At 35.5% G+C, this 21,727-nt stretch overlaps 1 protein-coding gene across 2 annotated transcripts; it reads right to left on the reverse strand.

Moving 5' to 3' along the window:
- Nucleotides 1-799: 799 nt before the first annotated feature.
- On the reverse strand, nucleotides 800-14,990 carry LOC114318133 (E3 ubiquitin-protein ligase RING1-like). 2 transcript variants are annotated; one of them, XM_028264993.2, is made up of 2 exons: nucleotides 13,802-14,990; nucleotides 800-1,032 (listed from the first exon to the last, which is right to left on the reverse strand). In XM_028264993.2, the coding sequence occupies exon 1, from the start codon at nucleotides 14,857-14,859 to the stop codon at nucleotides 13,810-13,812; it is 1,050 nt and encodes a 349-aa protein (XP_028120794.2). In that variant the 5' UTR covers nucleotides 14,860-14,990; the 3' UTR covers nucleotides 800-1,032; nucleotides 13,802-13,809. The 2 variants fall into 2 exon arrangements, with proteins under 2 accessions (XP_028120794.2, XP_028120795.2); XM_028264994.2 differs by having other exon boundaries at nucleotides 800-2,103.
- Nucleotides 14,991-21,727: the final 6,737 nt, after the last annotated feature.

Consider the following 21,727-nt stretch of genomic DNA (forward strand, 5'->3'; position numbering starts at 1 on the left):
GAATGTGAGGAGGGTAACCCCTCCCCCTGCTCAGTTTACGGGCTTTTTAAATTAGTTTTGGATCTTGTGGTTTATCGAACTAGTTTTGAACATGTTATTTGCATAGCTGCAGAACAATTGAACGCCTCATCGTTGATTTTAGCTAGCTGCTCAAGTGTGTAATTTCCTCAACCCACCAAAAATGAGAGAGACGCATCTTCTAGGCCCCAGTTGGTCTGGTTCTGGTACCTTCTAAACCATAAAAGGGCAAACCATGGAAGTAAATTTAGAGAAGATATTTCAAGAATGATATCCAAATTTTGGTTGATGGCAGAAAATTCAGTGACACAATAAGTACATCAAAGCTATCTATTTGCCAGGAATATGATTGACCAAATTGGTTGCTAATAGCTATTCTACTAGGAATCTATTTTTTTTCTAAAAATATATATATATATATATATATTCAATGAAGGAACACTAACATTGTAATATGTTGCCCTCTGCTAACAGAGGTCAGATGTGCAGTAAAAATAAAATAAAAAATCAAAGCTGAGAGATGATTGCCCCACAATCTCTCACTTAAGAGAGAATTGGCACTGTAGTAGGTTTGGATTAGATTGTCGAGCATGATTACATCCTCCCAGCAAGTGTTACAGGGCCGAAAAAATTACTCAAGAACTTGGACAATATCTTCAGTGTAGTAGTGTGCAAACAAAAAATGGACACCAGTGAACATCATCGGATAAAACTCCTGCTCTTTCAAGCCTCTTACCTGCATAAAGAATACAATGCAAGCCAAACCCACAGGAAACACAGCTTTGTTCCAAAAAATAATTAAAATGTACATAATACATACCCAACGATGCACACGAATGCATCATCAGAACTTCTAAAATTACAAAAGGATTCAGACAATTGAAAATTTTAAAATACACAGCCTTTTACATATGCATAGTATTATCACCAAACAATAAAAATGGACCATATCACTTACTCTTAAAATGTATAGGAAGATCTTTCTACGTTACAGATTTGAACTCCAATTCTTTCCTGCCACCCAAAAATAAATAAAGAAATTATTACAAACTGTTATTGGCAAGGTATAAGAACAAATCATATAGGGGTGTGTACCTACAATAAGACAAGAGGCAAGCATTACATGAGCACGTACACACACAAAAAAGAGCACATTCAAAACTACACCAAGGCGCACATAGAGATGACACACCAACATCACCCTCTAAGATGAAGAAAAAAAAAAAAAATGATTGATGATGTTCAATAGTCAACAAGAGAACTCCACCTTATATGCCAAGTGGTATTTGGTTGCTTTGTCAAGCTTGATGTCAGGTTTAAATCCCTCGTCTTCTTAACCAAAAAATTGCCAATGATACAACATTTCTTGAAAGCAAATGCACGCAATACATGCATTTAGCATTCCACTATTGAGCATCAAGTAAAGACCTACCGAATAATATAGCTCAAAAAGGTACCCTACTATATAGGACTTCGTGATCAAACATCATGTGATGTATATCTATGCATAAATATGTGTGCATGTGTGTCAATACATATAGCTATGAACATATATAATTATTATAAAAAATAAAAATATAAGTAAAGAGCTTATTTCAGACAAAAAAAGCAGGAGCTAGTTTAAAAAAATCTCCTGCTTTACCCACTAATATACGAAGGTAATGAAATAAGAGCACTAGAGAAAGGGCCCACCACAGATTAAGCATTCAGTATAACCTTAGCTTTTGCCAAAATCTAAATGCATCATCAACAATTAAGATTGCAACCAAGATATTCAGGTCGGTGTTCTTGCACTACAGTCCCAAGCACACAAACAAGGGCTGTACTAAATCAGCAAAAATCCTTTCTTTAAAGCCATACAAACATTAGAAGAATCCAGTAGAATGGACCAGAGGATTGACTCCACTCTAAAAAAATCCTGCATAAACAATCAAATCATTTGTAAAAATGGCCACAGAAAAACCATAAGGCCCTGGAGACTTATCCCTCTCACATTCAAGCACTGATACTCTCACTTCTTCCTCAAAAGGCCTCTCCAACTATGTTGACTGATAAGCATCAAAAGGGGACCATTCCAACCCCTACCTGAAGAATAAAACAAAGACAAAAACAAAAAAATTCATTTATAATTTGATCTTCCTTATCCACAGCCATCCCAGATTCTGTCTCCATATTTTTTTTTATGAATTTCTTTTTCCTTTTCCCATTTGCAACCTATGACTAATGGTTATCTTGTGTGACCGAGAAAAGGTGATCCAGGAAGATAGCAGGTGTTCAGCTGGCAAAGGACCACTGAAGACAGAGAGCAAGGATGGCAATGGAGAGAGCTTTGAGCTTATGCCAGATAGAAGTGTTGTGGTTAGCATCTCTTTAATGCTTGGGATCCTTTCATAGGGAGATTTAGGATACTGATGTCAACTGGAGGACAAGTGGCATAATTCCCTTGGTGCAATAGGTGGGGATTTTCTACTCCAAGATCTCTATCTTGGGATTTCCCAACCTGGCATCTCCAGATTGGGGATCCCCTTAGTGTTTTAAAAGGCTGTAGGTGCACTGAGGCAATAAGGTCTCCTATACCCTAAGCACGAGGCACGAGGCGAGGCGAGGCGCGGTGCAGCGTGTGCCTCACCAAAGAGAGGCACAAGTAGTAAAAGAAAAGCAAAATTATAAAATAGACAAACTTTTCAATATAGCAAATATATATAGAATTCCAAAAATAACAAAGCAAGCTTCACCATTTCAAATAATTGATAAACATGACATTCAATCTTCTAAAAACTAGAAATATAATATCTAATAAAAGATATAAGTATCACATTCACATCCACCAAAAATCTCAAGTTTTAAGATCATTCGCATAACGTTCAAAACAACTAAGCTTCTAGTTTGCAGTTCAAACAAGATTTTTTTTTTGGATAAATAAAACTTATTGAAAAAGTATCAAAATGATGCAAAGAATACAAAATCCTAAAAATGAGAAGCTAACAATCCCCTAACCAATTACATTATCCAAGAAATCTAGGAAAACAAATACATCCGGATCCACCCTTTGCTCCAACCAACTACACAAAATAACTAACAAACGATTCTCAAGTCACAACATCGAATGATTAATCTCTTGAAACATATGTCGATTTCTCTCCAACCAAACCAACCACATCAAACAAAAAGGCACCAATAACCAAATTCGCCGACGTCGACACCCAACCGGAGCACCACGCCAACACCAACATCTCCAAAACCCCCCTCGGCTGCACCCAAACAATCCCAAACACAAGGCAAATAAGCCCCCAGAGCAGGGACACTATAGCACAACGAAGAAACAAATGATTCATGGACTCTGCATCTGCACAACACATACAACATCGATTCACTAATATATGTCCTCGACAAACCAAATTTTCAATAGTAAGATTCCGTCCTAAAACAGCTGTCCACAAAAAGAAAACTACCTCAGATGGAACACCCGACACACAAACACTCCTCCAAGGAAATACCCCTATCACCTCCCCCACCAAACTCCGATAAAAGGATGAAACAAAAAATTGTCCTTTGGTGCCCAAAACATTCCACACAATCACATCCGCCCCCTTACCCATGAAGCCCAACGCATGAAGCCCCCCTACCCATAAAGCCCAGTGCATATAAGAAACACAACATCATAGTTCAAACAAGAAATAAAAAACACTTAATCAACAGTTGGTGTAGAAAAATAGGTAAAGCCCATGAAGCCCACGCCTTGCGCCTCGAAAAAAAGCCCTCGCCTCAACGCCTAAGTTGCGCCTTGCGTATTGTGCCTCGCCTCGACCAGTTTGAGGCGCAAGGCTACGCCTCGTTGCGCCTCGCGCTTAGGCGCAAGCCTAAGTGTGCCTTTTAAAACACTGCCCTTGATATTGGATCTATCCTTCAACCCTTTTGAGTTGACAATGCATGGGGATTCTTACCTTAGCATCTTAAGACATCTTTAGAGATATCAACATATTAGAGTCTTCGTCTGTCAATGCTTCTCTCTCTAAGGCTGGTCAAGGGCGACCATGCCTAAGAGGAGATTGAACACCCTTGAGTGGCAATCATTGACTTTAGCCTCCAATGATCTCGTGTGGAGATCCTACACCTTGCTTCGAACCTAAGTAACTCGTTCAAAGACTAAGGCCCCGTTTGGGGACTGAGTTTTTTTAGCTAAAATGTCAAAAAGTAACAAGAAGTTGTCGCGTCATTCTCTTTACTTTTCTGCACATCTTTTAATAAAAAATCAAAAAACCAACTAAAATAGCCAATTCTCAAACGGGGCCTAAGTGTTAGGTGAATAAACGATCACAAGGAGGATCAATCTCACTTGTTAACGTGGAGAAATCATGGAGATAACCAACTAGAGATCGACTTATGATGATCGTTGGCTTGGGGAGAGCTCGGTCGAGCCTAGGTAAGGTTATCTCAAAAGGGAGATTTGGAGAGGGCGATCCATAGGGAACAATCAGTAAAAGAAGATCCAAAGAGAGTCCTCACATAACAAAGCTAAATACGTGTACCTACAATAGTTCCTTGGTGCTCTTATGAACCACAAAGAGTGTGTCTGCATATTTGTATGATTATCAAGATTGCTTAATGTTCCTAATTTATACTGAACTGTAGACCTCATTTGTTCGTTTTCAACCAAAACACTGTTGAAAAATGTCGTACACATGATGCTTCAAGCAAAAAGGCAAGGGCATCTAAGTCCCGAGTAGAAATAGAGGATTCCTCATGCTATTGGAGAAATTAGAACATTTAGTATGTCCCTCTACAATAATAGATGATTTAGTACAAATAATAGATAATTTAGTCCCATGTGTGTTCACTCTTGCGATCTAAAGAGAGTGCTCACTCACATTTCTTAACCATAGGAGGTTGAATTACTTATACATAGGAAATTCATTGTGCTCTCCGTCATTGTGATGGTTACTCTCTTGTGTATGAGGGCAGCTCTGTCCCCCATTTTTTCTATTGACAGATTTTAGCTCCACCACTCAACCCCAAAGGGTAGCGAGAGTAAGGATACAACCTCACCATGGAAAGGAGCTTAAGTATCACTACACCCTCAGTTAGATAAAGGAGTAAGAACATATGGCTCAACCTTGGAGTGGAGCATAAGTACGATTCCATAGCCAACTTCGGAGAGGAGCATAGCAAATTTGGAGATATGTTATTCTTTGAAGATGCTCACTTGCAACTAAGGTGCTGAGTGCGTTAGTGGGCTAGGCTGTCATGTGGCTTATGTGCCCACGATTAGGCTAGGCTCATAACCCCAATATAATATCTTTCTGAAAGAAAACTCAAATACGGAGTCAATAAATATCAGTTGTAATACTTCGAGTTTTATTCTCATGTAATGCTCTCATTACTTGCCTATTTGAAAGAATTTATTATCTGGGTTCTCGCTGAGCAAGGAATGATTTAAATTTGGCCGCACAAGCAGTTGTTTAGCTCCTCATGTGCATCTATCTTAGGCATAATGACTTGACACTTCAAGATACTAATCAATGGAGATGTATTGGTGTCACCACTTCGACATACCAATCGCCGAAGATCTGTATAGTGATGCAGTAAAATAAGCATCTCTAAATACTAGTGTCATTAGTTGGTTAAGTGTCCCATTAACTGTGGTTGCTAATGATCTCAGTCTATAAATAGATGATGCAAGGATCACTGTACTTTGTTTTAATTAAAGAAAATAAATATTGATTAGATCAAAGTGCTTTGGTTTCTCTCTAACCATAGGGGTTAACCTTAGGTTAGAGGCTTTGTTCTCTATTTCTCTCTTTCTTGATTTTGAATCCTATTGCAATTTTGTTTTGCATTATTGATATCAGAGCTCAGGGTTCATGTCCAATTTTGGTAGAAAACTAATTGCAAGAGCCAGAATACATTGTGATCAAGACTGATCTTTGATCGAAGTTGCGACTCTGTATGAACTGACGATTGAACCTCGATATTGTTATGTGATACTCTTTCAGACTTCCATTTCAACTTCGCATCGAGCTGTATACATTACATACGTATATAATTTCCGGCAACCATAACTTGGCAAATTATACAAACACCAAATACTGGTTGTGGTGATGCCACCAGAAAAAACAAAACATGATTCTTTACGTTAAAACAAATTCTCCAAATGTAAAATCAGTGACAAAAAACAGTTAATACTCTTGCGATTTACATTTTGGATCGCAAATTCTGAAAACACATTGGTTCCAAAAGGTGACTTTAGCGATCCAAGCAATCCTAAAATTATATCCTATGCATTTACTTCAAAGTTTTCCTAGTGAGGAAAAAATTAAACATAATAAACTAAAATCAAAAGAGAGTATAGTTTTAGCATGATAGAATGTAAACAAAAAAAGGCCTTAATGCCCCTAAAATTGTGTTTTTTCAATGGTTAATTTCAAGAATAATAAACTATATATCATTAGATGTCTAATTTTTAAAAGAAAATTGCTCTCAAATTGAAAAATATGTTAAATTCTACTAGTGTGATCTATAAAAGCCTACCCCTATCACACATTAATACCACATTTTAGAGCATGTGACATGCCACTTTCCCATTCCTCATTTCTGAACGATCCATTTTATAGATTACATAGGATAAAATAAAAGTTGGTCATGATGCCATCACTAAGAACACAACAAGATTGAAAACTTTACATCTCATAATGTAATGCATATTTCCCAATTATATGCAAATCTTTGCAAAGAATTAGAGTTATCATATACGTATCGGATACAGATATGCGTCCGATACAGCGGGATACGTATCAGATAGGGCAAATAAGTATCCTATTTAATTTTTTATTTTTTCTAATTTTGGATATAGGAGGGATACGCGAAGAATACGCAAGGGATACAAGAGAATACGTGAGGGATAAACAAAATAAGTATCCAATTTATTCTTTTCCAATCTTGTTCTTATTTTTTATTTTTTATATTTTAATACACCAAATATGTATCTAATTTTTTTTCAATTTTTTTCTTATTTTATATTTATATTTATATTTATATTTTTTCAAAGGTCAATGGTCTCTCCTTTCTCTGTCTCTTTCTCTGCCTCTTCATATTATGTGAGGCTTGCATTGTCATTATCTATTTCCTTGTGATAAATCAATTTCTACTTCGTTAGCCTTGCCGTAAGGGCTGCCCACTCATGTGTTAAGAAATCACACTCTCCTATTTTTAATTTCTTTCCATTGTTGTTTTATTTTATCTTTTAATTTTAGATATTATGACTTGGTGCTATCGTTATCATTGCTTAATTTTGTCAACTTAATTGTTGTTCTTTAAATTTTCTTAAATATTTGATCGAATCCTCTGTTATTATTTGTTGTTAATTCTTTATCAGTATACTGTATGCCTGATTATTAATTGATTGCTCTTCGATGCAATCTTTGCGAACATAAAATCCTCTTTTTGATATTAAGGAATTTAGGCCAAGTTTGGGAACTTGTAAAAAAGCCAAAAAGTCAAAAAGTTACTCAAAAAGTTAAAAAATTAACACTATTCACCAAAAGTCAACAATTACGGCTGCACAACTCCCAATTCGAATTTTTCCCTACAAATCAATTTTTACAAATTTTTATTACACATTTTTTCATAAAAAGTCAAAAGTTAACCCAAACATCCATATTTTCAACCTCAATTTTTTAGTCCAAAAAGACAAAAAGTGCACTTATTTAGGACACCCCAAACAACCCCTTAGTACTAAATATCTTATGAATGCACTCTTGCATTATGTTTTATTTTATACATACTACATTACTAAAAATTACATTAAAAAAAATTATTTTACAAATGTATCCTCGCGTACCCGTATCCTACTTTTTTAAGTTTTACCACATCAACATATCCGCATCGTATTGTACCCATATTCCGTATCTGTATCATATTTGTGGAAAAGTTGAAAAAAATCTTTTTTTCTTATTATATCAAGTATTACATCTCCATATTTATACGTAAGGATATAACAAACCTATCTAACCAATCTAACAAAGTTGTAACAACCTAACTGTGAGCTATGGACTGATATGGATTGCAGTGCAGGTGAGCTGCTTTGGAGCTACAAACGAGTCAAGCTTTGCTGAGCACGAGTCAAGCTTTGCTGAACTCGAGTTCGGCTCATTTGCTTATCGAGCTCGTTTATTGAGCTTGAGCTTAACTTGATAAGTAACTGTGCTTGGGTTTGGCTCGACTCGTTAATATTAATGAAACTCGAACTCGACTCAACTTGACTCGGCTCGGCTCGATAAGATTTTTTTTAATATTATTTAAATAAAAAATATTATTTATATTATTTAATATATAAGTAATGTATTTATATTATTATTTATATATATTTATATATTATTTAATATATAAATAATATATTTATTATATAATTTAAATAAAGATAAACGAGTCGAGCTTATTCGAGCTCGAGCGGCTTGTTTACTAAACGAGCCAAGTCAAGCCTATTCGTGAACAGCTCGGTTCATTTGCACCCCTGGTCTGAGGTAGTATCCTCAACATTGCCCCTCAAGCTAATGGAGAGACAAACTCCATAAACTTGGTCTTAAGGTATGAAAACCTTGAAACAAACAATGGTTTGGTAAATATACCTATTAGCTGATCAACCGTGGGGATATACTTCAAGACAAGCTTTTTGGCAAGCACTTTATCTCTAACATAATGACAGTCAACCTCAATGTGTTTGGATCTTGAATGAAACACTAGATTAGATGCTAAGGTATTGCAGAAATATTATCACATCACAAAACAGGTACTGTGGGAGAAGCAATACATAAGTCTTGGAGCAGCATGCCAATCCAAGCAAGTTTTGTAGTCGTGTGTGCCAAAGACCTATATTCAGCCTCGGTAGAGTATCTTGAAACAGTGATCTGTATTTTAGCTGACCAAGAGATAAGATTGGACCCCAAAAACACACAATAGCCTGATGTGGATTTTCTGTCAACTGTATCCCTTGCCCAATTGGAATTTGAATAAGCTTGAAGATCAAATGTGCTGGGAGTTAAGGCCATGAGTGAGAGTTCCTTTAACAAATCTAAGCAAAATCTTGACCCAAGAATAATGAGCAACAGTTGGATTATGCATATGTAGACATTGTTGATTGACTGCAAAGGACAAGTCAGGCTTGGTGATTGTTAAGTATTGCAGTGCACCGACCACACTTCTCTAAATTGTTGGATTATTAAAGAGAGCATCAGAATTAGGAGGCAAGCCGGGTTTAACAGAAGTGGGAGAAGAGCAAGGTTTACAATCAAGCAATCCAGCTTTGTTAAGAATCTCCCAAGCATACTTTTTCTGGGAAAGAACATAACCAGAACCAGAGGCTTCAACTGAAATGCCAAGAAAATAGGATATGTTGCCTAGTTCTTTCATGGAAAAAGCTTGCTGCATTTGAGTAACTAGGGCTTGAATATGAGTGACATCATTACCAGTTACCAAAATGTTATCAACATAAACTAGTAAAGTAGTAAAAATAGAAGCAGTCCTCTAAATGAAAAGAGAAGAATCACACTTGCTATTTTTGAACCCTTGTGAGAGTAAAAAGAAGGGAAAGGTGGAGTGCCAAGCCCTAGAGCTTGCTTAAGACCATACAAAACCTTGTGAAGTTTGCAAACATGACCTGACTAAGAAGAATGTTCAAACCCTAGAGGTTGCAGCATATAGACTTCTTCAAGCACACCATGAACAAAAGCATTGGATATGTCCAATTGCTTGATAGGCCAATTATAATGTAAGGCAAGGCACAAGAGGATGTGACTAATAGCTAAATTTGCAACTGGACTAAATGTTTCCTGAAAGTCAATTCCTTCCTGTTGGAGATAACCCTTGGCCACCAACCTGGCCTTATGTCTAGCAATGGTGCCATAAGAGTTTTTCTTGACCTTGAACACCCATTTACAACCTATAGCATTCTTGCCAGAGGTAGAGGAACAAGGGACTAAGTATGTTGTTTTTGAAGAACTTGAAATTCCTCTAACATGGGTGTAAGCAAGGCTTCTTTGTGAGAAGGAGGCTCAGTATCATGATAAGAGAAGGATGTAGAAGACTTAACAGTGGAAAGTGCAGCTTTTGACCTTGTGACCACAGGATGACAATTGGAAATAGATGGAACAAGAGGAACTGATGCAGGAGGAGCAGGAAGAGGTAATTGAATGGATAGAGATTGAATAGGAATAGGAGACTGAGCAAGAGGAGAGGAGAAACTAGAGGTAATGAAGCAGTCTCACTGTGAAAAGAAAGGGCAGGCTCTGGAGTATGAGAAAAGGATGCTGCGGAAGAGGAGGAAGGAGAGACTGAAGAATTAGGAGTCATAACAGGAATAGAAGAAGAAGACCAGAAAAGGGACTGAATATGTGGTAATTGAGAAGAGGAAGAAGAAGATAGAGAAGAGGTGTGAACAGAAAAAGGAAACACTTGTTCATTGAAGACCACATGCCTAGATTTACCAGTTTTGGGATCAAGACACCTATAGCCTTTTGCAATAGACTTAGGTTGCAATTTTGTACAGGTATAAGGCTTGAGCCAAGGAAAGCATTGACATCCAAATACCCTTAGGATAGAAAAATCTGGTGTTTGATGGAATAGAGTTTCAAAGGGAGTTTTGTGAGCCAACTTAGAAGAAGGCAACCTATTGATTAGATAAGTAGCACAAGCAATGGCATCAAACCAATAGTGAAGAGGAACCAAAGAATGACGTAATAAAGCTATGGCAACTTCAGTGAGGTGCCCATGTTTCCTTTTAGCCACACCATTTTGTGGTGGTGTATAGGTACATGAATGTTGATGCACTATGCCTTGAGTTGAAGTGAAGGCCTTCATTTTGTTATTAAGGAATTCAGTTCCACCGTCTGTTCTAAGAATTTTAAGAGAGGTGGAAAACTGTTTTTCTGTGTAGGCTTTGAACTCAAGAAACTTATCATACACTTCACTTTTGTAAGTCAATCGATATAACCAAGTAAACTTGCTAAAATCATTCACAAAGATAACATAATATTTGTAGCTAGAAGTAGAATCAAAAGGGCCCCAAAAATCACTATGTACTAAGGAAAGATGCTTATTAATAGTTGAATTAGACAGTTGGAAATGCAATTTATGACTCTTTGCAACACAGCAATCAATACAATTTAGAGAAGTAACAGAGTTATGTGATTTGAGTTGTAAATGTGACATAAGATGCTGAAATTTCAAAGCACAAGGGTGTCCTACCCTATAAAACCATACAGTACTAGAAACAGGGGATGAGTTAGTGAGATGCACTTGAGTAGCAGAGTTGGTGTAAGCAGTAGATGTGAGATGAGCAGCAAAAGGGGTGTGATCAACATATGATGATGTGGATGGAAGAAAATGATATAAGCCATGAAGATTAGAGCCTTTGTGAAGTAGTTTCTTTGTAAGCTTGTCTTGGATCACAAACTGAGTATTATCAAAACTGATAATACAATTATTATCTCGAGCCAATTTCTGAATAGAGACAAGATTAGAAGACATGGAATTGGTATGAAGTACATTATTAAGCTTGAAAGAATAATGAGGAGTAGGGAGGAAACCTTTACCAGTGTTCTGAATTGGAATAGAGTTTCCATCACCTATGGTAATCTGATCTGAACCTTGATAGGGCTGATAGCAACTAAGATGACTAAGATCATTAGTTATGTGATCTGTTGCTTCAGCATCCAAATACCAAGGACCTTGAACTTGAGAAGAACCTGAGGATGAAGGAGCCATGGAAACTGATGAAGAAGTAACAAATGCTCTAGGTGGTTGTTGTGGTGTTTGAGATTTGATATTGAGAAGAGCTATTTGGAGATTGAAACTGTGGATCCATGTGATACCAACACTCTAGTGTTGAATGAGTCATGCCTCCACAAATTTGACAAATCTGATTAGAGAACCTTCCTCTACCTCTAGAAGAACCAAATCGACCATGGCCTCTATAAGATCCTGAATTTTGTCCTCCTCTTCCACCTCTAGAATAAAATCGACCTCGAGATTGACCAAAATTCTGAGCTCTTAAATGAGTGTTAGAAGAATTAGCAGATCCTTTAACTGTATAAAAGGCGACAGTTGGCTCGGCAATTTTCTTATGTTTAGATTCTAAATGAATAGCTTCAGAACACAATAAAGAGGATAGATCATCCATAGTAATAGTTTCTGATCTAGCACGATTGCAATGGTAAAAGCATCATATTTAGCAGGAAGGCCATTCAAAGTGATTACTACCAAATCTTCATCTTTGATGATTACTAAGGCAAGTGCTAACTGACTGACTAAGGCTTTAATCTTTGAGAGATATTCCTCCATCGTATCAGATTTCTTGGCAACACTATTCAATTTGTTCTTTAATTGATGAATATGTGATATAGAAAAAGATGTAAATCGCTTATGAAGAGAAGACCAGACCTTCAAAGCAATGATGGAATAGAAGCACAGTAGAATAGATCGAAGGTGTCAGTGTAGCAGTGATGCAGCTTAACAAATGTGCATCAATCATGTGCCATTGAAGACAATCTGGATTAGGAACTTCTATTCCTGTTGAATCTGTGATTGTGGATGAAGGACATGGTGTTGTTCCATCAACATAACCAAGAAGAACGGTTGCTCTGAGAATATTGGAGAGTTGAGCCTTCCAGATGATAAAATTTGATCCATCAAGCTTGACAGTCATGAATGATGAAAGATTGGAGATTAACAGAGTTAAATTCAAAGGAAGCGAAGAAGATAGAGAAGACGAAGATAGAGATGATGAAGATGCCATGGATCAATTGCTTGTTAGAGCTTTAGCTCTGATACCATGTGGAAAAGCTGAAAAATATCTTTTTTTTTCTTATTATATCATGTATTACATCTCTATATTTATACATAAGGATATGACAAACCTATATTTATCCCAATGTTTTAGTCTTTGTAGACTTTGTGGAGGATTTGATTAGTTAGTTTTGTTTAGTCCTTTTGTGGCTGCATTTTTGTATTCTTTGTATCACCTTTGATGCTTTCTACTAAAGTTTGATTATTTATAAAAAAAAAAAGAAAAAAAAAAGAAAAAGAAGAAGAAGATATAACAAAGCTATCTAACCAATCTAACAAACTTGTAACAACCTAACTAACTGTGAGCTATGGACTGATATGGACTGCAGTGCAGTTGAGCTGCTTTGGAGCTGCGGCCTGAGCTTCCTGAGCTGTGACCTGATGCTGAGCTGTGGTCTGATGTGGTATCCTCAACAGTATCCATATCCGTGCTTCCTAGATTCTATGTTTTTGACTGTCTATACAACTTCTTACTCACCCGCACCATAAAATTCATCAGAATATAGTTGTTAGGTTGTAGCCTAATCAACAACTGGGTGCAAATGGGCTATCACTTTCACCTTCCATGTGATTAACTCTATTAGTGTTGATTTTACGTTTATATTGACTCTACTTATAAACCACTGGAATCAAATGGCTGAAAGATAAGGCATTATGGTCCTTTCCTTAGAAAAGGTTTATTCATTATTTCATTCAAGAATTATCAACTAGCCTCTTTTGATTAGATACTTCATTGTTTAGAAAGTACGATTTTTTAAACCACAGAGAATCGGGTTGCTTTGTTAAGAAATCACCCTCATAGTGATTATAGTCACTCACCCAAGTGAACAAGTCCATCCTTCCTTTCAACTATTTTTCATATTGACTGCCATCAATGTGATTGAATCAAAGAAGCATTCATAGAAAATAATTCTGTCTACAATAAACTATATGGAATTCATCGTACCAAGAAAGTCAGTCCAAATCCTCTTCTCTGGCCTGACCTCCGGAGTTTGATTCTCCATCATTGTTACCAATGTTGTCACCAGCGCCGCTGTTACTTGTCTCTGCAGGTGAGCCCAATGCCCTCTGCTCTTCTGTGCGCAGGTTTTGAGGATTCTCATGAGATGCCCCAGCAGGAGAAGCAGCAGCACTGCCAGAAGCTACCGACCCAGATGGCGCACTTGAATTTGCAGTGATTGGGGTTCCCCGAGTGCTATTCTCATAATCGGGGTCATCTGTAGGCAACTCATACCGACAAACCGGACAAGAATTGTGCAGGTCCAACCAGGGGACGATACAATCTGAATGGTATATGTGTTTACAAGGCATCTGTTTTGCCTCCTCACCAAGTTCAAAAGTGTCTTTACAAACAGCACACTGCGAAGAATCGGAAGAAAGCAAATCATAGGTAACCTTAATTTCGGGAAGAGCCTCCACAGCAGACTTTGAAGCAGGAGGGGTCCCATACCGGTTCGGATCATTATCGGCAAGCTGCTGTATGAGTTGCTCGAGGCCAGGGCCAATGAAGTAATCGCCGAGATTGGCAGGGAGCCGAAACCCAGGATCAGAAGAGTTGTTCTCCTCGATGACAAGTTGGATGTTGGCACCACCGGCTCTTAGGGTACTGATGTAATTCTGAAGGAATGAGAAAGGATTAAACTCATCACCACCGCCGCCGCCCAAGAGAGCGGAGAGATCGGTATGGTTTTGAAGTTCGATGCCGCCTCCTCCACCACCAGCTGAGGAGGTTGAGAAGACGATTGGGAATCCGCCGAAGCCGGCAGAGAACGAAGGGAAACCGGAGAGGTTGTCGGATGAGAAGGGATCGGGGTTGGGGTTAGGGTTAGGGTTAGGGTTAGGGCTGGAAACAGGATCTTCATATTCTTCGAGGAAGCCGCTGTTGCAATTGGGGCAAATAAGTTCGGAGGTAGGTGAGTGCGTTATTGAGACCGTACGATTACACTGGTAACAGAAATATAGTGTGGCGGCGGCGCCTCCGCCAGAGTTTCCGGTCGATGACATGTATTCTCGCAGAGAGAGAGAGAGAGAGAGAGAAAATTTGCGGTCAACAACAGAATTTCCGCCAGAACGAGGAAGATCCAGCTTGCGCGTCGTTGCCGTTGCTCACTTTTCTTTTCCCCCAGTCTTTGGCCCTGTTTGGCAGGTACGATTTTTTTGGATTAAAATTCACAAAAATATAAAATAAAATATGTTAAAATAATTAATAAGATAAAATATTTTGTCAAATTTATAATCATTTCATCTTTTTTTTATAAATATCACATCCAATTATAAATTATCTTTTTAAATATAAAAATTTTAATTTATTAAAATAATTAAAAAAAAGTAAAATAACTTATTAAAATAATAAACTCCAAACCTCAACTTTGACAGAGTGGCCGTGTGAAATCCGATTGGGGCGCACCTGTGTACTGCTATTAGTGGCGAGGGTTTTTTATTTTTATTTTTTAGTAGCAAGGTTGTTATAAAAAATGAGAGCTTTTTTTTTTGGCGATAAGGGTTTTATTCAATTTATATTTTATTTTTGACTATTTTATTAGATTGTATTTAAGGTAAGAAGATAAACACTCTCAATATCTCCTATCTCATTACGCTGTATTTGGTTGGAAAAATTGAGAATATATTTGAAAAGAGAAACAGAAAGAGAAAGAGAAAAGGTAGATAAAATGAAAATAAAATATACTTACATTTTACTTAGTTTCACACATATTTTTCCTTTTTCATTTTCAAATCACTCTCTAAATTCTCCAACCAAACAAAGTATTAATGTTGATATTTAATGTTAATTGTCATTGTATTTTGGTAGTTCCCATGACCATTCATATTCCCCATATCTTCACTTCAAAAAAATGCATTAACTACACACTACTAATTAATGTTAATATATATTACACATAAAAAAATTAAACATAGTTCTTTATTGATTGTCATTATGTTTTGGTAGTTCTCATACATCCAAATGCTGATTGTACGTGATAATGTGAATGTTCACATTAAATGACGTAAATGTGAATGTTCGCATCAGATGACGTGAATGTTCGCATCAAATGACATTGTGATAAATGTGATGTTAAGGTTCACATCAACATTGCATCAAATTACACAACCACAAGTCTCAACTTTCATTTGACTGGATGTGACGATGTGAATATTCACATTAGATAACGTGAATGTGAATGTTTACATCAAATGACGTGAATGTGAATGTTCATATCAGATGACATTGTGATAAAGGTAATGTTAAGGTTCACATCAGTATTGTATCAAATTACATAATCACAAGCCTCAACTTTCATTTGAATATAAACATGACGTGTGAATTTTCACATCAGATGACGTTGTGATAGAGGTGATGTTAAGGTTCACTTAAACATTGCATCAAATTATACAACCCCAAGCCTCAATTTTCATTTGAATATAAACATGACGTGAATATTCATAATAAAAAGGGGGCAATTATATGATGTGTTGTTAATTACATGATGTGTTGTCGATTACATGATGTTGATATTTAATGTTGATTGTCATTACTAATAGTAATCACAATCACAAAAAGAAGGAAAATAACATATTATCACTGCTTAAAAATAAGAATGTTCACATGTTGTGAACGTTCACATGTTGTGAACGTTCACATCACTATATTAAATGTGAGAGAAATTTTTAGAAAGGTATTGTGAACGTTCACCTCAGATGAGAGAGAATTCTTAGGGTGTTGAAGCCATTAAAGAGCTTTCCGGAAAGGTGTCCATTTTATAAGATTATCAAATTTTTTAATAAGTTTGATGAAAATGGAGCTTTTTGGTTTAGGGTTTAGGGACATTAATATCAACATTAAAGTTTGATGAAATGAGATTTTTTGGTTTAAGGTTTAGAGGCATTAAATATCAATATTAAATATTAACATTAAATATAAAGACATAAGAGTCTAAGAAAATAGTACAAATCAAGAAAAAAGACTTTATGAAATAAAAGTATACATACATGGGACTAAGTGGCTTAAAAAATTCTTTCATAAACTTCTTGAGTTAGAACACTTCTAAATGAGATTTATCAATAAAAATCCCTTAAAAAGTAATCACCATGTTTGTTTCTAGTTTTTTAAAAATACTTTTCAAAAAATTCTACTTTTTTGTTTATCATATTTTTTTATTTTTACTGAATTTTTTTTAATAATTTAAGTATTTTTTTAAAATTTTTAAACACACCCAACATAAATACACTTAAAAACTACAATTTTCGTGAAAAAATTCTTTAAAAAATTCACTAAATACCACAAATTCAATATATATATATATATATATGAAAATTTAGTATATTTTTCGTATTTTTGTGTATTTATTAATTTTTTAAAATATTTTTCACAAATATTTTACTTTTTAGATACATCTAAGTAAGATACATCTAAAAAAGTAAAAAAAAAAAAAGCTTAAAATTTGTAAAATATTCACTAAAAACAAAAAAATACGAAAAACAAAAACTCAGGTTTCAAAAAACTGAATTCAGAAAACTTAAACCAAACACACTGAATTTTTTTAGTAATTTTTTGATATATTTTTGAAAGACATGTAAAAGAAAGGAAAAATTACTCATAAATCTCATTTGAAGAAAAGTTTTTCCATTTAGTCGTAGAAGTTTTCTTTCAAACTAATTTGTCATTTTTATTTTGGGTATATTGTATTTCCTTGATTTGGGGGTTTAGGAGTTTATTTGTTTGCCTTTGTATGAAATTTTGTTTGAATTTTTTTCTTGATGTTGGGTGTGTGTGAATAAAGTAGGTTTTTATGTTTTTATTTTTTTGTGAGAATTTAGTGAAGTGATTTGTGGGTGGATGACGTTACCCATTTGTAGGGTTACAAGACACTACATTTTCAAATATTAAACAAACATAGAGATTTAACATTTACATAACAATTTGACTTACACCACCACCACAAGCCCACTATAAACAATCACACCTATCCTGCCCTATTATAACATTGACATTATTTAACATCAAAATGACCAAAATCACTAACTAACACTACCATATCTCCAATATCCATAACAATGTCAAAAACCAGGGACCATTTAACGTGTACATTACACATGTTAATACAAACATCATAACGACAAAATGCGACCAACAAAAATCACAAAGTCACACAACACAATCATTGTTTGGCAACACAAAGTTACACCAACTTGTCAAATGACATCTACACATATAGAACCCATAAACAAAACAATGACCACACCACCAAAACCCCAATGTACTCCAAACTCACATTACCATTCACATACAACAACAATACGATGCAAACCTATAACATTACCGTGAGGGATTGTGTGGAGTAATTTGGGGGGTTGTTGATGTGGGTGTATTGATGTTGGATCATGGGGTTTGCTGAAAGAGGTGTAGGTGCTTTTTTTTCTTGGTGTTACTTCGGTGCCTGCGTTGTTGACAGATTATATGGCAATTTACAAGTCAGTTTTATATTTTGTTTGTGGTTGGATTAATGTGTTGGGTTGTGGTTTCGTTGTTGGTGGGTGTGTCGGGAAGTATGGAGTTTAATGTGTTAATGTTATGATGTCATTATGGGGGTGTTGTTTGATTGTCGTTGCGGGTTGTGTTGTTTAATTTTCGGTCAATGCGGTGTTAGTAATGGTAGCGTTATGTCATTCTCGAAAACAAGAAGTTCAAGGTTGATTGTGACGAAGATTTTCAAAACATGTTGTGCCTTGCAAAGTCGTTTAGGCTTGATCATATTGTCCCGGGTTTCAATCGTCGCCTGTTCTTTAATCAAATCGTACGACAACATCACTTCACAAAAAAACCATTATCATGCATACAAAATTTTACAAACAAAAAACTAAAAAGACCATTACAAGCTATCACGCTACCTACCCTTTATAATCAATCGTGCACTATTACGTAATGAAAACCCAAATTCCAGCATATATCTAAATGTCATTCACCCAATTGACGTACCACTATGTCAAACATTTTACCAACATGAATGTGGTTGCAGGTTGCGTTGTTTAATTTTCGGTCGATGCGGTGTTAATAATGATAGCATTATATCATGGTGTGTCATTTTATTCCAGCATATTGCCCAATTGACGTACCATTACATTAAACATTTTACCAACATGGATGTGGTTGCCATTACACATTAACTAACAGGGACGTAATTTATTTTACAAAGCCATACATCTATAAACGAATCTAACCAAAAAAGGATCCAACCATTTAACAACATAAGGACAAAATCAACTAAACAAGTGTGACTGACATTGCAATTCAAACTGCTTAACACTGATTCAATTTAAACTACAAACCAACACATCCGTAAACAAACCCAACCAAAAGGGGACCCAACCATTCAGCAAAAGAACAACAAAACCCAATGAACAAATGTGACTAACATTGCATTTCATTAATATGTAAATCAATAACATTACACTTAACTAACATTGATGTCACTATCATTCCACATCACCTCCACCATATATACCATTGACAAACAGGGGAAATAACAACACAACCAATACAATCAATGACATTACAATTAAACTGATGCCAAAATACACCACAACAATCCATGTCAGACATAAATTTGCACTACCAAAACACCAACCACAAAAGAGATTAGCCATTACATGACCATACCCTCAATGCAGTTTGAAACCCCCCCAACCATTAACATCTACTAAACCATTGTTTAGTAACTAACACAACTACATATCATCAAGAACAAACATACACTGTAACATTGAACACACAAACCGAATCAACTACAACAAGGAAATCAACATTGGGAGCCACATAACTAACGCCATCATTCACTAACACAGTCACAGAAGCCGACAATGAGTGAATGAAACCTTGAATATCGTTGGAGTGGCGTCGTTAAAGTCAACCACGACCACAAAATTATTCACTTCCGCTATGTATTGACGATGCAATTTCACTCACAGTAGAGGGTTTTCTTATTTCTAGGGTTTGGTAGGAAAAACAAATGTTAATTTGTGTAGGTTGTAATGATAAGTTAACATTACCTAAAACATTTTCTATAGAAGTGTAGGGTTTTCATGGCACTAACATTGCAAACACGGAACTTGCGATTTTCGTCTATCTTGATCAGGTGGGAGGGAAACTAAAAAACACTTTAGTAAGCTTTTGGACAAATTTGTAATTTTCACATCAACGAAACCCCTCTTTTACCCCTCACATCTGGGAGAAACAAGCAGTGCAATAATGTCCAAAATTGTCATTAATATTGAAATGGGACTTATTAGTCTATAAGAAAAAATGCAGGACTAAATAGTGCATAAGATCTAAATGTGGAATTTATTAGTGCTTTACCCTAAAAGAAATAGAGATAAAAATTAATTTTAAGTGTCGTTATTAGTGCTTCATTTATTATTTTGGACTTTCTATTTTTTATTTTTTTTATCACAATAATAACCTTAAATGAAATTATTAAAGAGGACATCAATAATTTTGAGACATCCCATCTCATAATTAAGTCCACACATTTTTTTATTTTTGGTTTATTTTCGTCTTTAGTGAAATTTTTTTAAAAAATTTCAAAAAGTTTTAAATTTCTAAATTTAGCTCGATAAGACGAACCGAAAAATTATAATTTTTTTTAATAAAAAAATTCAAAAAAAAATTCAGAAAAGACAAAAATAAGCAAATCATAGGACTGGATAGGATATAGCCAAAAAGTAATAAAAAAGAAAATTGATTTGGTCGGATTGGTCTGATTCAATTTCTTAGTTAATCTTACATGCATGTTGCTTCATTTTTCACCTTTAAGAAATTCGCTGGAAAAGGTGAATCAATGACCAGCCATGCACCCTCAACATTTAACAATTGGGTTGTTTATATATACATCTTGTGTGGAATGGTTGGCATCTATATGCTCACCCACAAACATGTGTAACGCTTCAATGAAAATGAGGTAAAATGATGACAATCAAAGAAACGACAAGTACGTAGAAATCATGCATTTGGCAATTTGTACGAGTCTTGCATGACGTTTGGTTGGGGGCAGGCGAGACAAACTACATACTTCCCAGCCCCAACCCATGAAGTTACTATTGCTGAGATATATTTATCTATTTATCTATATGTATAGGCATCATATCTCATCTCATCTCATTCATTAGTACACCTGCTTGGCTAAGAAGAGTAAATTCAAATAAGGTAAAAATATTTAAAAATTGGCATGATTTAAAAAAAAAAATCAATAGAAACCATATATAAGCATATTTCTAGTAGTATTATAGTCTTATTTTATAATTATTTTTTTTATTTTTTATTTTGTAGAGTTTTTAAATCAAAGGTACTGTGGTAATTTTTATATTTACCGGCTTGGGTTGTAGGATCTATGAGTTATTTTGTGGGTCAATTTAATTAATTTTTACTTATGTTTCTTATTTGATCTTAAATTGGGGCCATTTCCCTAATTAAGCCAAATTATCAATTCAATTCCCAAACTAAGCCTAGTTTTGAAAGATTTTCCAAAATAGGCTAAAACGTAGTTCACAACCACACTTTCACGTCTGTGTGCCTGTCCCGCGTGAAAATTGGGAAGTCTTAAAAGCGTGGTTACAAAATGCGATTTTAATTAAGAAAGTACGGTTACAAAAGGCGCTTTTAATTAATTTTTTTTTCTTCTGAAATCGCTGTTCTGAATCACGCTTTTAACTTACATTTTTTTTGTTCTGAAAGTGCGGTTGTGAACCACGCTTTTAACTAAAAAAAATTTCTTCTGAAATCGTGGTTACAAACAACGCTTTTAGCTTAAATTTTTTTCTTCTGAAAACGTGGTTATAAACCACGCTTTTTGGCAAAATTGTTTTTCTTCTGAAAGCGTGT

The sequence above is a fragment of the Camellia sinensis genome, unplaced genomic scaffold (assembly GCF_055761805.1).
Source record: "Camellia sinensis isolate YWXY unplaced genomic scaffold, ASM5576180v1 Unanchor13, whole genome shotgun sequence".
Lineage (NCBI taxonomy): Eukaryota > Viridiplantae > Streptophyta > Magnoliopsida > Ericales > Theaceae > Camellia > Camellia sinensis.

Bases quoted from the DNA above. Each gene is read 5' to 3' on its own strand.
- LOC114318133 (XM_028264993.2), bottom strand. From the start codon at position 14,859: ATGTCATCGACCGGAAACTCTGGCGGAGGCGCCGCCGCCACACTATAT.